We start from the raw sequence: 20,067 nt of genomic DNA, 5'->3' as shown, positions 1-20,067 counted from the left end.
ACTCGGTAGTTTGTATGGCCCCTGGCGTGCTTGTACCTGACAACGTTAGGGCATGCTCCTCATGAGACGACAGATGGTGTCCTGGGGTATTTCCTTTCAGATCTGGACCAGAGCATCACTGAGGTGCAACCTGGCGGTGTCGGATGGACCAAAACATCATGTCTCAGAGGTGTTCTAATGGATATAGGTCAGGCGAGCGTGATGACCATTCAATGGTATCCATTCCTTTATCCTCCAGGAACTACAGGCAGCATAACATTTTCCACTGCTTCTCCAGACCCTTTCACATCTGTCACATGTGCTCAGGGTGAACCTGCTCTCATTTGTGAAAAGCACAGGGCACCAGTGGTGGACCTGCCAATTCTGGTGTTCGTTGGCAAATGCCAATCGAGCTCCACAGTGCTGGGCAGTGAGCACAGAGCCCACTAGAGGACACCCCGGCCCTCAGACCACCCTCATGTAGTCTTTCTGATTGTTTGGTCAGCAGGGTGGATTTGTTTTAAATCAAGTTGATTTAAATCACGATTTAAATTGAGTTAAATCGCTAGTAAAAAAGGCTTGATTTTAAACTACTCGATTTGAATCACCATTTTGAAAGCACAACTATTGTCTCTGTCCTGCAGCGGCTCCTCCTCTGACCCGCTGTTAACTCACTGACAGCCCCATTCACTTTTAATGGGACAGCTGGTGATGAGACAGTGATGCACCGTCTGCAGTGGATTTGCAGCAAGATCACTTTTATCAGCTGCGGGGGAGGGCCCCCCTCCTGCGGCTCTCTGGTCCCCTCCGCCGCTAACCGGAGCTGTCAGTAGCGGAGGAGGCTATCGGATCCTTCCTGTGGCCTTACATGGAGACGAGTGTGGGGAAGATGGCCCCCACCCATCTCCATATCATTGCAGGGCGGAAGCGACATCAAAATTTGTGCCCATAGCTCCTAAAGGGCCATTTTTTTTTTTCTTGCGTTTTAGTCTAAATATGAGATCTAAGGTCTTTTTGACCGCAGATCTCGTATTTAAGGGATCCTGTCATTCTTCTTTTTTTCTATTACAAGGGATGTTTAAATTTCTTGTAATAGGAATAAAAGTGACACATTTTTTATTTTTTTTTTAAACGGTGTAAAAATTAAAAGGTAAAATAAGAAAAAAAAAATGTTTCAAACGAGCCCAGTCCCGACGAGCTTGTGTGCATGAAGCGAACGAATACATGAGTACCGCTCGCATATGAAAATGGTGTTCAAACCACACGTGAGGTATTTCCGCAATCGGTGGAGCAAGAGCAATAATTCTAGCCCTGAACCTCCTCTGTCACTTAAAACATGCAACCTGTAGAATTAAACATCACCTATGGAGATTCTTAAGGGTAAACCTTTGTCACCATTCCACAAGCGGATGCAATTTTGAAGTGGGACATGCTGGGTATCAATTTACTCGGCGCAGCATTATCTTTCACAAAATAAAAAAAAAATGGGTTAACTGTACATTTATCTTATTTTTTTAATTCAAAAAAGTATATTTTTTTCCCAAAAAAAAGCGCTTGTAAGACCGCTGCGCAAATACAGTGTGACAAAGTATTGCAACAACCATTTTTTTTCTAGGGTGTTAGAAATTTGTTTTTATAATGTTTGGGGGTTCTAAGTAATTTTCTAGCAAAAAAAAGTTTTTAACTTGTAAACAACAAATCTCAGAGGCTCGGTCCTTAAGTGATTAAATGTAAGGACTTATTCTTGCTGGTAGTTAGAATCTTTAATATTTGCAAACAAAATGAAGATTTTCTATTTTGAGTTATAAGCTGTCAGGCTAGTAAAACAGCGATATCAGAACCAATTAATTCATGCAGTTTATAGTTTACATAGATTTGCAAAACAATGGGATAAAGGAATATTCCTGAACTTTGTTTTATCTCATGGTTACTGTGAAATTGTGTGAATGGAATAATTTAGTGCATGTGCATGTTATCTAGCTTGCAGCGCTTGGATTAATTGAATGACTTTACCAAAAATGTAAATATTGCAGAATATACAGCCTTCATGCTATATAACTAAACTCCATTTCATGCATAAACGAAATGATTAATGTATCTTAAATAGAAAACGATCTTTAGATAGATTTTTACTCCAAAAGCATTTTATTAAAATAAATTTGATAAAAATCAAAAAAAAATTATTTTTTATATCATTGATTTATATCCACCCTGTTGGACAGATATATTCACATCGGTGACCTGCTGGAGGTCATTTTGTAGGGCTCGGGCAGTGCTCATCCTGTTCCTCTTTGCACAAAGGAGCAGATAATGGTCCTGGGTTAAGGACCTTCTATGGCCCTGTCCAGCTCTCCTAGAGTAACTGCCTGTCTCCTGGAATCTCCATCATGCTCTTGACACACAGGAAACCTTCTAGCAATGGCACGTATTGATGTGCCATCCTGGAGGAGTTGGACTGCCTGTGCAAACTATAGGGTCCAGGTTTCGCCTCATGCTACCGGTAGTGACACTGACCCTAGCAAAATAAAAAAGACTTGTGAAAAATAGTCAGAAAAGATGAGTATTGTCAGGGTATAAAATAAAAATAAATCTACACACACTTGTATCACACACTATATTCCATGTGTGATAAAAACTCACGGAGCGCCACATATCTGCACTGAAATAGTACAAGTCGGTACAATAAGGCAACATTTTCTGTGGAATGTAAGAAATTGCAGTTTCACAAAATCAGAAACAACTTCTGGCTTAATGCCATTTTCCATGGGATGTAACATCGCTCATATCTTTTATCTGAATAAAAGATTCAAGTTGCACTGTTCCCTGACTGGTGAATGAAAAACAGAGGTTAAATGTATTTTCATTCTGCAAGTTTATCTAATAAATTGTGGGAAATGAAAGCAACAATTCTTGATGTAAAATTAAAGACAGCAGATATATTACAATTGATACAGTTGTATCCAAAAGTTTAGGAACCCCTGACAATTTCCATGATTGTCTTTTATAAATATTTGGGTGATTGGATCAGCAATTTAATTTTGTGCTATTAACCACTTGCTTACTGGGCACTTAAACCCCCCTCAGTCCCAGACCAATTTTCAGCTTTCAGCGCTGATGCACTTTAAATGACAATTGCGCGGGCATACAACACTGTACCCAAATGAAATTTTTATCATTTTTTTGCCACAAATAGAGCTTTCTTTTGGTGGTATTTAATTACAGCTCGGAGTTTTATTTTTTGCTAAACAAACAAAAAAAGATGCATAAAAAAAAAAAAAGGGTAATTTTTCTCCTTCATTGAAGTGCGCTGATGAGGCGGCACTGATAGGCTGCATTGGTGGGCACTGATGGGCTGCATTGGTGGGCACTGATGGGCTGCATTGGTGGGCACTGATGGGCTGCACTGGTGGGCACTGATGGGCTGCACTGGTGGGCACTGATGGGCTGCACTGGTGGGCACTGATGGGCTGCACTGGTGGGCACTGATGGGCTGCACTGGTGGGCACTGATAGGCATAGTTAAGGCGGCACCGATGGGCACAGATAAGGCGGCACTGATGGGCAAAGATGGGCACAGATAAGGTGGCATGGGTGGGTGGCACGGATGGGCACTGATGGGTACCACTGGTAGATGGGACTGATGGGCACTGATAGGTGGCTCTGATAGGTGGCACTGCTGGGCACTGGTAGATGACACTGATGGGCACGGATATGTGGCACTGGGGTGCAGCACCTATGTTGAGGCAGATTGTGGGCACTGCTGGGTGGCACTGTGGGCACTGTGGGCACTGCTGGGTGGCACTGACGGGGGGCCCTTTATTTTTTCTATTGTGGCACTGGCAGGGGGCAGGTGGTCACTAACAGGGCTCACGGCCGCCGGCGGTCGGCTTTTTTTTCCTCTCCTCGCGCTGTCAGCGCGAGGAGGAATAATAGCCGATTACCGGCTCCGTTATATCACATGATCAGCTGTCATTGGCTGACAGCTGATCACGTGATAAGGGGTCGGGATCGACCCCTTGCACGGATCGGTGATCAGGCGAGTCTCGTAGACTCGCCGATCACAGAGCGCGCCGCGCGCGCCCCTCAGGGTGCGCGCAGGGCGCTCGTGCGTGGGACGACGTCTATTGACGTCGTCCCGGAAAAGGAGATCTGCACTGTAGCCGTCATTTGGCTATAGCGCGGATCTCAAGTGGTTAAATAACTTAAGGACGCAGTAATATTTCAGTACTGAAATGAGGTTTATTGGATTAACAGAAAATGGGAAATATGCATCAAAACTAAATTAGACAGGTGCATAAAATGTGGGCTCTCTTGTCGTCTTTCTTTTTATTTTTTTATTTGAATACCTGCAACTGCTTGGCACTGATTAATTGAAACACACAATTGGTTTGGTGAGCTCATTAAGCCTTGAACTTCATAGACAGGTGCAGCCAATCATCAGAAAAGGTATTTGAGGTGGCCAATTGCAAGTTGTTGTTCTTTGACTCTCCTCTGAAGAGTGGCAACATGAGGGCTTCACAACAACTCTCAAATGACCTGAAAACAAAGATTGTAATACATTATGGTTTAGGGGAAGGCTACAAAAAGTTATCACAGACCTATAAGCTGTCAGTTGGTTCCACTCAATATCAGCAGATTCTTGAGAACAATGTTGAGGAATCCGTCACAAGGTTGACGTTACACCGGGGCTGGATATTTCAACAAGACAACCACCCAAAACACTGCTCAAAATCTACTTGGGCATTTATGCAGAGGTACAATATTCTGGAATGGCCATCCCAGTCCCCAGACCTGAATATCCTTGAACATCTGTATCCATGCTTTGCAACCATCAAACATAACTGAACTGGAGATGTTTTATAAGGAGGAATAGTCCAAAATACGTTCATCCAGAATCCAGACACTCATTATAGGCTATAGGGAGCGTCTAGAGGCTAAAGGCAGCTCTACTAAATATTGATGTGATTTTTCTGTTAGGGTGCCCAAATTTATGCACCTGTCTAATTTAATTTAGTTTTGATGCATATTGTGCATTTTCTGTTAATCCAATAAACCTCATTTCACTACTGAAATATTACTGTGTCCTTCAGTTATTTGATAGCTCAAAATTAAATTGCTGATCCAAACACCCAAATATTTATAAATGACAATCATGGAAATTGTCAGGGGTTCCTAAATTTTGCATACAACTGTATAAGAATACATTACCTGCTGAATACAGCAAAAATCTAAAAGTAAACCCAAGCTATGCCTGGGCTGTAAAGAAGTAATCTTTTTGAGAAAACCTATATGGGGTAACCTTCAGGCTGGCTGGAAGACTTGGTAATAACAGGTGTAGAACTCTTGGTAAATTTTCCATGATTTTTGTAAAAAGAATGTGGTTTGTCCTCCTTTTTAAGCCAAATCCACGACATGTGCACATGCCCACACCATCCATTTCCTGGTCTAACCCTTTACTGGTTATTCACCACCAGTTGACTTAACCATAGCACCAATATTTTATACATAGCTCTAAATAATTTCTAGAATTGATTGTTGGTCAGGTTACAATATCGTAGGGTAAATGTCTTGATGTATTTACTAGGTGGGAAAGTAAAGGTTATTGGGTGGGTAGGGCATCTATAAACCTACAAGGCTTACCTTTTTAAATTGGGAAAGAGGACAAAAGGTTAATGTGCAGGATGCTTATAACCCTGAAAATGAAAACTGGAAACCATGCAAGGATAATGCACTAATAAATAGCTTTAGTATTTCACATCATAGTCTATGCTAAATACTGTTGGCGTGTTGATTTTCAAAGCAAATATTGTAAGTTTTATAGGAAAACAAAAGTATCACAAAATTATAACTACATATACCAAATTTTACTCTGACCAAACTATACACTGGTTAGATTGGTATCGACCTGACTATAAAGTCTTGCGTTTGAATAATGAATGTAACCCACAGCGTACTCTTATCTATAATTGCACTTTTTCATTTCCAATCGCTTTTATTAAGGTTGTAAACCATACAGATATAAAACGATACAATACAGCATAGAAAAATACTGGTACATGATAACATTAGTGACATGCATCATTAGTCCCTAAGGAACTGGTATAATGCAATTTTGGGCTATGACTATAATTCTGAAGAACAGAAGATGCATCCTCCAAAGAGAAACTGCGCGACTGGAGGGGAGCTCCCATGTAAGACGAGGGGTCATCTCAGCCATGAATCGATCACGGTAGCTGGTCTGTGTGTTTTAAATGCACAGCCTGCAAAATGAGGAGTGGGACCAATGGTGGCCGACCAGCAGTCCTACGTTGCTCCCCAAACTACCAAAATGTTTAATAAGTCTGAAAGAGCAATGGGGGAAGAAGAGAAAGGAGTAAGAGATGAAGAAAGGGAAATGAGACGAATGGGGGAAGAAGAGAAAGGAGTAAGAGATGAAGAAAGGGAAATGAGACGATGAGCCTCTCCTGGGGCACTAAGAGGTTGGCCTCAGATCTGATGAGGCCATCCCTGTGAGATGGGTGCTCCAAGGGTCTCAGATTTTTTTGAATTTGGGTAGCTTGTCCTCCAGAATGGCAGAGACAGCGAGAGAGAGACTGCATGGCACTCTATGTAATGCATTATGTAAATTTATTATAATTAAAAAAAAGAACCGCGCTAAAAATAAATCTTAATAAAGCTGCAACCCTCCTGCGAGATATTTACACAGTAAATAGCTAAAATAGTGCAGCTCTATTATGTAAAGTTGTGTAGCACACGGACAAGTAACATTTTGATGAATATATGGGTAAAGTTCCTACCTGATTCTGCTGGCATCCAATGCAAAAATCACCAGTGAATACACAAGGCCTCATTGTGGCATTGTTGAGCCTAGGTTTAGTTCTTGGGATCTAGAATAAAACTGAAGAAAGGTTAACAAAGGTTTGAGGATAACAGGCAGCTGGAATGCAAATGGCATGTGCTATGCAAAGTTTCTACAATGCAAATGTAAAATACAGTCATCATATGCTATAACGACTGTAAATCTTGTTCAGAATTTAGCAGTTTGACCCAGCTTAAGCCTGGGCGTATTTATAGGTTTTTACTCTATTTTCTGTGTTTTAATCGCGTTTTTTTTTTGGGTTTTTGGAAAACAAGTAAAAAAAATTTAAAAAAATAAATAAAAGGGATCAATTAACGGAGCAGGGAACAATCCTTGTCTGCTCCAAGCATGTTACAGGGAAACTTAAATACAAGGCTTGGTAGAAACCGATGAAGGCCATAGCATATAGGTAAGGTCCGCCATGGGGCCCTCTAATATACATAAACTTGTGTTTAAGGCAGAACTTATTATAGACTACTACTAGAGCGTTCGAAAAACCTAAATGCAGAAGAGTTACCATCCGGTTAACCCTCCCGATGAAGTATCTCTATATATACAAAAGATCATGGACTTGAAGCTTAGAATTATTATAACTTAATCACAATGAAATAGTATTGATGGCAAAATATTGTCTCTTGCTCATATTGTGCGATTTATTAAGGCACTTGCAACTATCACCGCAGCTATACCATATGAGATCATATTCCCCAAAATATGCTCAGGAGAGTCTGGGTTACAAAAAAGGGCTATAAGCACATGATGCCAAGATTGGCAAAGAACAGCGAGGGGAAACGAAAAGAAGGAAATGGAATAAGGAGGAAGAAAATCCATCTGAGAGCTAGAAAAATATCTCTGTGTATTAGGAACCTGCAGGTAGGCAAGCCAGGGGGACCATATTTTATCAAAAGGATTGTTTGTCATGTAGAACACTCACTATCTTTTCATTCAACGTGATCCACGTAGGTTTGCATTTCATCATTGCTGCGTCTATAACAGGACTTTTTCCATGTTGTGGCAATGACAATTTTTGCAGCTAGGAACATAAAATGAATTTGTGTTTTGGGTATGTTGAGGTACGGTTTTTCACTGGTTTGTTCAGAAGGGCGACACTAGCATCCTGGACAATATTAACCATTGAGACTGAAAATATGAATGGGTGAACCCTTATCCAAAAGCGGTGAATCTCGGGGCATGTCCACCATATGTGCAGTGGTGTGCCCGCCTGGCCACAACCCCTGAAGCAGGAGGGTGAAGCTTCCAGATACATTTTGTACAGGCGAGCTGACACCAAGTACCATCTAGCATGTACTTTGTATCCTGGCTCAATCAGGGCAAAATTAAGGATACCTTTGTGGATTTGTGAACTCAATTTGCGCCAGTCCTCTGCCTAGGGGGCTATGCCCAGATCCCTCTCCCGCGCTACCTGGTAAGAAAATTTAGAGGGGGCTGGTGAACAGTATGTAGAGCATAGAGAGGGGGCTGGTGAACAGTATGTAGAGCATAGAGAAACATTCCCCCCCCCCCCCCCCCCCCGAGACGTGTCCTACATGCACCTGTTTTCAAACATGGTGTGTACTGTTAGATCAGAGACTTTTTGTAATGAATTAAAGTGCAACATTTGTGGAAATTCTGTGGGTTGCATCTCCAAGCTGCCCACAAAGTGTGATGAGGGACATTCCCTGTGGTCAAGATAGTCACCTATATGGTGTAATCGCTTGTTCACCCACCATCCAATTCTGTCAGGATGTATACAAGGGTGGAACAGGGGATTGCCGAACAGAGGCGCCACTGTGGTGTGTGCAGAGCGTAGGAGCCCATCTGCTGCAACTTGTGTCCCATATGTGTAATGAGTGGGAGAGTGTGGGGCTTAAAATAGCTTTGCAGCATCTTGGGAGGGTCCATAGGATAAGATCCATTGCCAGTGGTGAGCAAGCTGTGGACCTCCAGTGGGACCTAGTCAGGGCAATAATGCATAATTGGGCTAGCTGTGCAGCAATGTAGTATTTCCGGAATTTGGACACCCTCAAACCACCCAGGTCCTTAGGGGCGTACATTTTAGCCCCATCTATCCTAGATCCTTTGGTGCCCTAAATAAAGTGAAAGATTTGAGGTTGGAATCATTGAATGGCGTCAACAGGGACTTGAATGGGCAGTGTTTGAAAGTAATATAACAATCTAGGTAAGACTGTCATTTTTACAGACGCAGTTCTGCCCATCCATGATATATTCACATCAGACCATGACTCTAGTAATTTGGCAAACACGCGTGGGTAGCTGGCTTTATATAATGAGGCTATATTGGAGGTCAATCGGATTCCTAATTAGGGGAGGAACATTGGTTACCAATGGAAAGGATATCGGGACTGGATGCTCTGACGCGTTGAAGTAGATGGATTGATGTTTAGCGCCTGATTTGTCATGATTGACTACCAGGCCAGAAGGTTCCCCAAATCTTTTCAGTTAAGACATTAAACTTGGTGGTGGGGGGAGGCGTTAAACAGCAATAGGTCATCTGCAAATAAAGCACATTTGTGGCTCCCCCCCCCCCCCCCCACTCTCTATCCCCAAAATGTCTGTATTAAGACGTATTGCCGGCGCTGGAGTTTGTATGGCACACAGAGTGGTGATAGTGGGTGTCCCTATTGGGTGCCTTACACAAGTAAATGCACTTAGAGCAATGGTTATCTCGCAGTATTACAGCAATGTAAATCATAATGCACATGGTTATGTACACAACAATTTTGCAATAAAGAGTCCAAGCTCTAGGGCAGGGGTCTCCAAAGTACCGCCCGGGGGCCACATGTCATTAGACTCACTGCAGGGACGGTCTCAGCTTGGGTTGCAGGGCTTGCTTTGCATACTGACAGGCAGTGAGGGGTGTGCAGCGCAAGTCCCGCAACTCGAGAAACCCGATGAAATTCAGGTTCATTCAGTGCAGACCAGCTGCACCTCCCGCCGCCCACCCGTAGTTCAATTCAGTGACCTTAATGCTGTCATGTCACATACAGCATGCCCGAGTAACAGCCGGGTGGGAGACGGGAAGTGCAGTAGGTCTGCACTACAGCCAGCCCTTCAGAGGAGTGCCACAGCGGTAATAGACACAGATCCACAGGGGAAATATAGGAGGGTGCAGATATAAGTGTGCTCTGGTGGGCATACAAGAGAAGAGGGGCACTCTGATGGGGGACAAAAGTGTTGAGGGAGGGGTCTGTAATGGAGGACACAAATGTGAAGGGGGTTCTGAGAGGGACACAATTGTTCAGGGGGTCTCTGATGGAGGCACAAGTGTGGGGGGGGGCTCTAATGGGGACACAAGTGTTTGGGGGGGGGACTCTGATGGGGGCACATTCAGGGGGGATTATGATGGGGACACAATTGTTCAGGGGACTCTGATGGGGGCACAAGTGTGGGGGGGACTCTGATGGGGCACAAGTGTGGGGGGGACTCTGATGGGGCACAAGTGTGGGGGGGACTCTGATGGGGCACAAGTGTGGGGGGGACTCTGATGGGGCACAAGTGTGGGGGGGGACTCTGATGGGGGCACAAGTGTGGGGGGGGACTCTGATGGGGGCACAAGTGTGGGGGGGGACTCTGATGGGGGCACAAGTGTGGGGGGGACTCTGATGGGGGCACAAGTGTGGGGGGGGACTCTGATGGGGGCACAAGTGTGGGGGGGGACTCTGATGGGGGCACAAGTGTGGGGGGGGACTCTGATGGGGGGCACAAGTGTGGGGGGGGACTCTGATGGTGGTCACAAGTGTGGGGGGGGGGACTCTGATGGGGGTCACAAGTGTGGGGGGGACTCTGATGGGGGTCACAAGTGTGTGTGGGGGGGACTCTGATGGGGGTCACAAGTGTGTGTGGGGGGGACTCTGATGGGGGTCACAAGTGTTTGGGGGAGACACTGACTGGGGCACAAGTGTTTGGGGGAGACACTGACGGGGGCACCAGTGTTTGGGGGGGAGACACTGACGGAGGCACAAGTGTTGATGGGGACACAGTTGTTTAGGGAGTCTCTGGTGGGGACACAGTTGTTTAGGGAGTCTCTGGTGAGGACACAGTTGTTTAGGGAGTCTCTGGTGGGGACACAGTTGTTTAGGGAGTCTCTGGTGGGGACACAGTTGTTTAGGGAGTCTCTGGTGGGGACACAGTTGTTTAGGGAGTCTCTGGTGGGGACACAGTTGTTTAGGGAGTCTCTGGTGGGGACACAGTTGTTTAGGGAGTCTCTGGTGGGGACACAGTTGTTTAGGGAGTCTCTGGTGGGGACACAGTTGTTTAGGGAGTCTCTGGTGGGGACACAGTTGTTTAGGGAGTCTCTGGTGGGGACACAGTTGTTTAGGGAGTCTCTGGTGGGGACACAGTTGTTTAGGGAGTCTCTGGTGGGGACACAGTTGTTTAGGGAGTCTCTGGTGGGGACACAGTTGTTTAGGGAGTCTCTGGTGGGGACACAGTTGTTTAGGGAGTCTCTGGTGGGGACACAGTTGTTTAGGGAGTCTCTGGTGGGGACACAGTTGTTTAGGGAGTCTCTGGTGGGGACACAGTTGTTTAGGGAGTCTCTGGTGGGGACACAAATGTGTAAGCGGACTCTGAGGACACAGATGTATGGAGAGACTCTGCTGGGGACACAAATGGGCAGGGAGTCTGATGGGGACACAGATGTACTGTATGGGGAAATTCTAAGTGTTTTAGCCCTGGTGCACGAGGCTTCGGGCTCTGATGACAGCCTTTCAAATTCTATTCTATTTTATGGCTAAGGATTCATTTCTAAATAACCTTTTTTTTTTTTCGGCCCGCAAATATCTGTGAAATATATGATGTTTGATTTTTTTTTTTTTCCTGTTGAGTGCCTGATAAGATGGGAATTGACTCTAATGCCCCGTACACACGTTCCGATTATCGTAAGACCGATCGTTCACATTTTGTTGTATACAACTAAGATTGAATACAACAGTGCAAAATGTGTGTAAGACTTTTGTCGTACGATTCTAGAAAAATCTTCCGTCGTGCGTAGCTACGTATTTTAAATGATGTAAAAAACGTGTGACCTGTGTGTGTCCTTCTGGTTTATTTTCATGTTTCCGATCATGCGTGGTGTTTGTCTGACTTTTATCGGACGCATACTGTACTGACTACACGACTGTCGTACGATGGGCTGTCATCCGACCAAAGTTTTCCTGTTTGTTCCTTCGGATTTAGTTGGACGGACTGTCGTGATTGGCTGTCGAAAGCTGCGTACTAACGATCAGATTATCGAACGATCTGTCCGAAAGCGACTTTTGTGGTCCGATAATCGGAACGTGTGTACGGGGCATAACCTATAGCCTCGTAGAAATATCTGGGCCATAGGTGAGCTATATAGAGAGTGCATTGAGGTCAAAAACTTAGGGCTGAAATTCCATCTAGCCAGCACCCAAAAAGGAAGGGCCACGAGAGTCCATCAAATGCTTTATGAATAGCGGTGGACAGGAACATCCCAGCCCTGTGTACTCCTCCATCCCATGAACAGTGTAATAAAGATATGAGGTCGATTTGCTCTTCAAACCTGGCTAGCTGTCTGCCTATTTGGGGGGAAGCCCACCTGATCGGAGTGTATGTAGCCAGCTAGGAATGTCAACAATCTATTTGCTACAGTTTTTACTGTATTTTAAAGTTGTCATCTTACATTTCTATAGGGGCATTTAGAGGCAGAAAAAAACCCCACTGCCAGCGTGTTCAGGAGCAGCATTGTTATGGCAGAAAAAACGCTTGACCCGTGTAAATGCCTGCCAACACTAGGCATGTTTAGCTCTTAAGCGTTAATTCCTTTCAGTGGCCTACAATAAACTGGTATTCTGGCCAGTGAAATTTAAACCCAAGCGATTGACGCGTTACACGTGTTTCAAATCTCCAATCATTTTTTCGGCCAAAATGTGGCTGCCAGGAGGAAAGGCATCTAGGAGAGATGGCCAAAGGTCCAGTCTGCACAAGGCCTAATTTAGTTCTGGGAATTGTGATCCTCCTATGAGAATTCCTAGAATCAAACAAAAGTGGGAAAATCTGCAAGTGTTTCAGATTGTGTAGACAGTGATGTGCATTCAGATTTTAACATGTAGGTCTTGTTTCAAGCTATATGTTTTCAGATGGCAACCTCATGGGCAATACAACACTGCCACTTTGCTATCTGTTTTTCAATTGCAGAACTAGTGGAAATCTAGTTTCTGTTGCAGTTTGTAGGTAATAAAGATCTAGCTTCCTATTGGAAGTGCAGCCACCACATAAATGACATGTGCGGTCTCTGCTCAGGGACATATGACAACCTAGCAATTCATAGGCGATGTAATGAAGACATATTGTAACAATAAACATACAGGCTGTTTTTAGTAAGGTGCTACATGTAACTTCATGTAAAGCCATTTTTATATATATATATATATATATATATATATATATATATATATATATATATATATATATATATATATATATATATATTATATATAATTTTTTTTTTTTTTACTTTTGGATAGCGTGGGGAAGTATTGAGACAACTGCAAGTTTGTTTGCTGTTTTGTGTACATACAATTGAGGAAATTTCTCATAAGTGGGCACATAGACGGTAATAGAATCCAACAGAGGGTCTAACCTTTCCCCATTCTATTCTTAAAAAAAAAATGTCTGGAGATGCACTTTAAAAAAAGTTAGCAGTATAGAAAATATATTAAATATTATTTGGCAGTTATGCTTTGTACCTGACATGTATGTGCATTTGGCAAATAAAAACCTTTTTTTTTTTTTTTTTAAATATAATTTGGCAGATATTTATAACCTATATCATTGTGATGATGGTGATTACAAATTTAGTAAACTGTACATTTATCTTAGAAGCAAACGCCAATCAGGGTTGGTCTCCTGTTCCACCTCCACTAACAGACTTGCAGGTGCAGGCCCTGCCCGTCACGCATTCCATGTAGCAAGAAAGGTCTGGTTGGCGATAGTTACCCTTTAGTCATAGTGAGCTATGATCAAGCGCTAAGGGGGGTGCAAAACGCATTAGCTGGTGATGCTGTTCCCCCATATTTGTGATTTGGAGTTGCTTTTATGAATATTTTCTAATAAAGATGATTTTAACTGGATGTGCGGCCAATCAGACCTTTCTTGCTACTTGTACATTTATCAGTTTTCTTTTTCAAGTTGCCACGTGTAATATACAACAACAAAAAGTTGATAAAATATCCCATTGTTAACATTAACTTCATGTTTACATCTGTAAGGCCTACTAATTTTATTTTTATTTTGTTTTTTGTTTTCTTCTAGGCACCATGACCAAAATGGAGGGTAAAACGTCACTTCTAGACAACATGATAGGTGTGGGGGATATGGTGCTTTTAGAGCCTCTCACTGAAGAAGCTTTTATCGACAATCTCAAAAAACGCTTTGATCACAATGAAATCTATGTGAGTATTTATATACACTTTTGTTATTTTGTGTAATATATAAAATGGAAAAAAAATGGCCACAGCAGGTGTGAAAACTAGGGATGAGCTTGTGGTTATTCCAAATCGGTGTGAATCCTGAACCTGTAAGTCATTTGACTGATGTCAGCTAGGGAGGAGAGAGTCGGGAATCAAGTGATTGCTCGGAGAGGCTGTTTAACCTCTTGGCGTCCACGCTATAGCCGAATGACGGCCACAGCGCGGACCTGAATTTCCAGGAGGCTGTCTTATAACGACTTAGTCTGAACATGCGCCCCATGTGCCCCCTGCAGGGAGTGTGCTGTGATCACCTAGTCACTGAGACTCGGGTGATCACAGAACGAAGTAAGGGGCCAATCCCAGCCCCTTACCACGTGATCAGCTGTCAGCCAATGACGGCTGATCACATGATGTAAACAAAAGCTCAGTAATCTTCTTCTTTTTTTTTTTTTTCTCGCGCTGACAGTGTGAGGAGAAGAAAAAGCTGATCACCGGCTTATGTGCAAGGGACATCAGTCCCAAAGAGAGGCAATTCTGCCTCATCTGTGCCGCCTATTAATGCCCACCAGTGGTGCCAATCAATGGCACCTAGCAGTGCTGCCTATCGGTGTAACCAATCGGTGCCCAACACTTCAACCCATCAGTGCCCACCACTGCCACGTATCGGTGCCCATCAGTTCCGCCTCATCAGCATACATCAATGGAGAAAAATTACCTCTTTGCAAAATTGTATAACAAACTATAAAAACAAATTATAAAAATCTTTTTTTTTTTTTATTCGGTCTTTTTTAACAAAAAATTAAAACCGCAGGGGTGATCAAATAGCACCAAAAGAAAGCTCTGTTTGTGGGGAAAAAAATTATAAAAAAATTTATTTGGGTACAGTGTTGTATGACCGCGCGATTGTCATTCAGAGTGCATCAGTGCTGAAAATTGGTCTGGGCGGGAGGGGGTTTAAGTGCCCAGTAAGCAAGTGGTTAAACGGGTAGAAATTATTTATTTATTTTTTAATAAAGCACAGGCACCAGGATACAGCATTGCGGATGATCTAAAGGTCAGATAGTTTTGAAGCGGTAGGGAGAGGAGCAGAGCAGCGCTAGTGAAGGCTGACAGGCAGGGAAGGGGAGGGGGGTGGAGGACAGAGGGAGATACAAAAGAGCCGGAGGCACGTAAACTGACCTCAGCTCAGAAGCCATGATACAACATGATCCATTTACAGGGGGAGGGCAGAACCAGGCAGGATCGGCCAGGTATTTAAGGTGTTACAGGGGGCCAAATGACATGGCACAAGCACTGTGCATAGCATGCTTTAACCACTTCAATAACAGTCACTTTCACCCCTTCTTGCCCAGGAAATTTTTAGCTTTCAGTGCTGTCACACTTTGAATGACAATTGAGCGGCCATACAACACTGTATCCAAACAAATTTTTTACAATTTTCTTCCCACAAATAGAGCTTTCTTTTGGTGGTATTTGATCACCTCTGCGTTTTTTTTTTTTTTTTTTCCGTTTCTCTTATAAAATTTTGATTTCTCCTTCACTGACGGGCACTGAGTTGGCAGTTGGCACGGATATGTAAAATTAATGGGCACTGATATGTAGAATGGATGGGCACTGATGGTTGGCACTGACGGGCACTGATGGTGACTTTGGACACTAAAAGATGGCACTGATGGGCAGCACTGATTGGGTAGGTACTGACAGGTGTTAATGCTGGGCACTGATTGGCACTGTGATCGACACTGGCACTATGGTGGACACTGATTTGCACTGTGGTAGGCACTGTTTGGCACTTTATTGGGCACTGGCAGGAGGTTATGATGGGGCACTGACTGGGCACTGATAGGCAGCTGAAGGGTACATTTGATGGGGGCTGTGCTGATTATCAGCACAGACCCCCCCCCCCGACAGGGAGAGCCGCCAATTGGCTCTCCCTGTCAGCACGAACCGAGGAATGCCATTTACGGGCACTTCCTGGTTCTTGCGATGATCAGCTCCACCCCACCTTCTCTCTCTCCTCTTTGGCCAATGGCTCCAAATGCTGTCAGTCAAATCCAGTGCAGAGGGTGTGGGTCTAAGCTATGCTATTCTGTGTTAATGGATGCACACGGCACCTGCACGAGTGCCTCCATAGCAAGTGGCTTTTTATGGGGGCATTCGGAGAAGGGGGGAGCCTTGAGCGCTAGTGGTGGACTACAGAACAGGAGGTTCAGAACTGCTCTGTGCACTGACAGTGCTAATTTGAAACGCTTAGAGGTTGATTTACTAAAGGCAAATCCACTTTTCACTACAAGTGCATTTGGAAGCGCAGTCACTGTAGATCCAAGAGGGACATGCAAGGAAAATAAAAAAAATGCATTTTTGCTTGTACATGATTGGATGATAAAATCAGCGGAGTTTCCCCTTTATTCAGGACTTCCCCTCAGATTTACAGTGACTGCACTTTCAAGTGCACTTGCAGTGCAGAGTAGATTTGCCTTTAGTAAAATGAACCCTTATGTGTCTTCAGCTCTACAACATCTCAAGGGAGACACAGATTTTATCTAACGTTATGGAGCCAGTTGAGGATTCAGACATTGCCTTATAGTATAGGTGGACATGAAGAAGGCCTTACATCTACGTAGTAGGGTGTATGCTGAGCTAGGGTGTTTCCCTGGGGGTGTGTGTAACCTAAGTGGGATTGGGTAGAACAGATAATTCTGGGAAGAATGATCATCTTGTTTACATTTTATACATCCTAACCACGTTACTATAGGGTTCTGCCAGGTTTTATGGTCTCGTTCTATGTAGTGTGTCAAAGTTTGATGTGTACAGTAGTTTAATATCTGGATATGTGTGTGCCCAGGTAGGGCGGTGTGTGTTTTTCCAGTTGAATGGAAAGGTCGCTTTGAGTTGTGATGTCAAATCTGGTGACATTGTAATTTAAGAATTGAGGATTTCAGATCTACTACTTTAAGCAGGGTCTCCTCCATAAACAGCCAATCAAGCCTGTCAAAGGCCTTTTCATCGTCTGTTAATATTTGAAAGGGGGTGGGATTTGGGCCATAACTGGTCCAGGGAAGAACATTAAGGGCTCTGATGTTATCTCTGGTTTCCCTGCCCATTATGAGGCCTGTTTGATCAGGGTTTCAGGAGTCCCTGCAATCTGATCACCAAAATGTTTGTATCAGTTTTCAACAGGCAAATGGGACGGTAATTTTGGCAGCATGTCTGGTTCTTACCTGGTTTAGTTATAACCACTATATGTGCCAGCAACGCCTCCTTAGGTAAAAGCAAAAAAGAAAGAAAAAGTCCTTTTGGGGTAAGGGTACCAAGGATAGCTGCTTGTACTAATCCTGAAGGTAACCCCCCCCCCCCAAAATTTTTTTTTTTTTGAAAATTGGAACAAATAACATTTAAAATTATCATCTTGTTTAATAAACATATAAAGAGTACAAAAGACAAACAACACCTATATTAAAATACAGATTATGCATATCACGGTAATAGCGTCTTTAATAACTTCTCCAAAAAATGGGAAATTCAGAAGCGCATGGTGGTCTCCTCTACTAGTTTCGCGGTATAATGGCCGCTTCCTCAGGAGGATATCTATACAAAATATAATGATTAATATAAAACAATTGGACAAGCAACAGCAAAATGTAAATAAACATAGTAATCAATAATCATTCCATAAAGAGGGAACAAAAGAATCAGCTCACACCTGACTTCAGGAGAATGGACTACACACAGCGGGATTCCCATAAATATCTCCCCCCACGGCGGACATGGGGGATTGGCCCAGCGGCTCTAGTGGAGGAGAGGAAAAAACACTTTTGGTGTGAGATTATAAATTGAATTAACTCACCAGGAAAGGAGAAGATTCAATTTCTTGATGTATTAATTGTATTGGTCTATCAGTTAAAGATCACTGAATTGTGTTTGACTGGCTCTATATTGCGGTTCCATAAAGGTATCATGTGCAGTAGGTAGTATGAATGGATTACCACCAAAGTAAATCTGCAGATATAAATAAGGCATATGCCATAATGAGCCAGGTAAAAACAATAACATCTAATGTTAAGCGTATAGAAAGTAATATACCTGGTAGTGAAGACTACCGACGCAAAAGTTTGTAGGGAAGTCTATTGATCCGTCTGGAGCCTCCAACACAGCCGCACGGTCTGCCCACTCAGCGGTCAATACGATCGCTTAAATAGGCTTCCCAACACACACGCGTCGTGACGTCGCAGAATGTTCGGCGTCCGACGTCATGTGGTCAGTTCCTCCACACTGCGTATGTGCGGTACTGTTAACGCAAATGCGGAAGTGCGCAGGGAGACGCTGACGGACCCGTAGGTCCCAGCGTTAACCCCTGCAAGCCAGCAAAGGATAATATTACCTAGCCGGCCAGGAGGGACACATGTCCGCCGGGGGGAAACAAAAGGGGGAAAAAAAATCGCCGTGGGGAGAAACACCACCAACGTTCGTCAAGGGTGAGCCAAACTTAAGTATTATAAATAAATGTAAAGAGTAATACAAAAAAATTATATAACAATCACAATAACATTTAAATAACAGGGTTATTATGGTGCCCTGATATACAAGTGACTTCATTATCAATTGGGCAAGCCTTAAACAGAGAGGGGGGGGGGGAGGAAAGGGGGGGGAAAAAAAAACAGAAAAGTTCATAGTTAAACTTACTTTATAAAAAAGGTTTGTAGGAGATCATTTCGTTCAGGCCCGGGGGACGGGTTGCATTGAGCCGTTCGATCCATAGTTTCCTTCTGTAGGATCTTGCAGTCCCAATCGCCCCCCCTCGGGCCCGGAGGGACAACCTCCAAAATAAAAAACTGAATCACCGAAGTGTCAAAGCGGTGACAGAGACCGACATGTCTCCCAATTGTTGTCAATTTACCACTTTCGGAATAATAAAGGTGGTCACCAATACGCTGTCTAAATTCCCGAAACTTCTTCCCTATATAGAATGCTTTACAGTTACAGTTCATCATGTAGATCACACCTCTAGTATTACAATCTGAGTATGTACGTGGAAAAAATATTTCCCCATTGGGTAAGGTAAATTGTTCACGTTGCCCATGGGTAATGGAAGGTAGACAGTTGTTACATTTAAATGTACCTCTTGGGGCATTGTCTGAAAAATTAGAGGGTGTATAGTGACTACATGTTAGTCTCTCGAAGAGATACTGCTCTTCGGAAAACTAATTCTGGAGTGGAGCGTAAATATTTAGACAGAATGTGATGGTCTGTAAGAAGGTGCCAATTTTTCAGTTATGTAATGTTTGATGGTGGGCAGAGTAAGTGGTGATGAATCTAACAGATTCTCTATCAATATTTTTTGGGCGTGAATGTAGTAATGTATTACGTGAGCGCGATACTACTTTGTTATATGCCTTTCTCAGGCTCGTGGATGAATAGCCTCTCTCTAATAGTCGGTCCCGTAGGGCATCAGCCTGAATCTTAAAATCTGTATCTAAGCTACAGTTTCTGCATAACTGCAGAAACTGTGCGAAGGGGATACTACGTATCAGGGGTTCCGGGTGGGCACTAGTAGCAAATAAAAGGGTATTACCTGCTGTCGGTTTACGATAGAGGTCTGCATAAAGTGCCATCAGATTGTTTAATGATGAATAGATCTAAAAAACAACGTAAATTTAAGATTAAAGTCGTTTATGCTCAATTCTTGTATAAATTGCAAAAGTTTTTCTTTTGTGCCCGTCCAAACCATAAATAGGTCGTCCAGATATCGGTACCACAAAAGTGCATTTTCCAAGAAGGA

General features: G+C 43.4%; 1 protein-coding gene across 5 annotated transcripts in view; it reads left to right on the top strand.

Moving 5' to 3' along the window:
- The window catches only part of MYO1B (myosin IB), a 420,293-nt gene that overhangs the window by 48,133 nt on the left and 352,093 nt on the right, over positions 1–20,067 (top strand). For all 5 annotated transcript variants that reach the window (XM_077448750.1, XM_077448748.1, XM_077448749.1 and 2 more), the window contains exon 2: positions 14,131–14,270. In XM_077448750.1, coding sequence (XP_077304876.1) covers positions 14,136–14,270 — 135 coding nt within the window. In that variant the 5' untranslated portion in view covers positions 14,131–14,135. The remainder of the gene's footprint in view (positions 1–14,130; positions 14,271–20,067) is intronic.

Source organism: Lithobates pipiens, unplaced genomic scaffold, assembly GCF_037356315.1.
Source record: "Lithobates pipiens isolate NorthernLeopardFrog02 unplaced genomic scaffold, aLitPip1_a1.2 Scaffold_22, whole genome shotgun sequence".
In the NCBI taxonomy this organism is placed as follows: Eukaryota; Metazoa; Chordata; class Amphibia; order Anura; family Ranidae; genus Lithobates; species Lithobates pipiens.
Note: the sequence above shows the minus strand (reverse complement) of the source record. Positions and strands in the feature narration are given on the sequence as shown.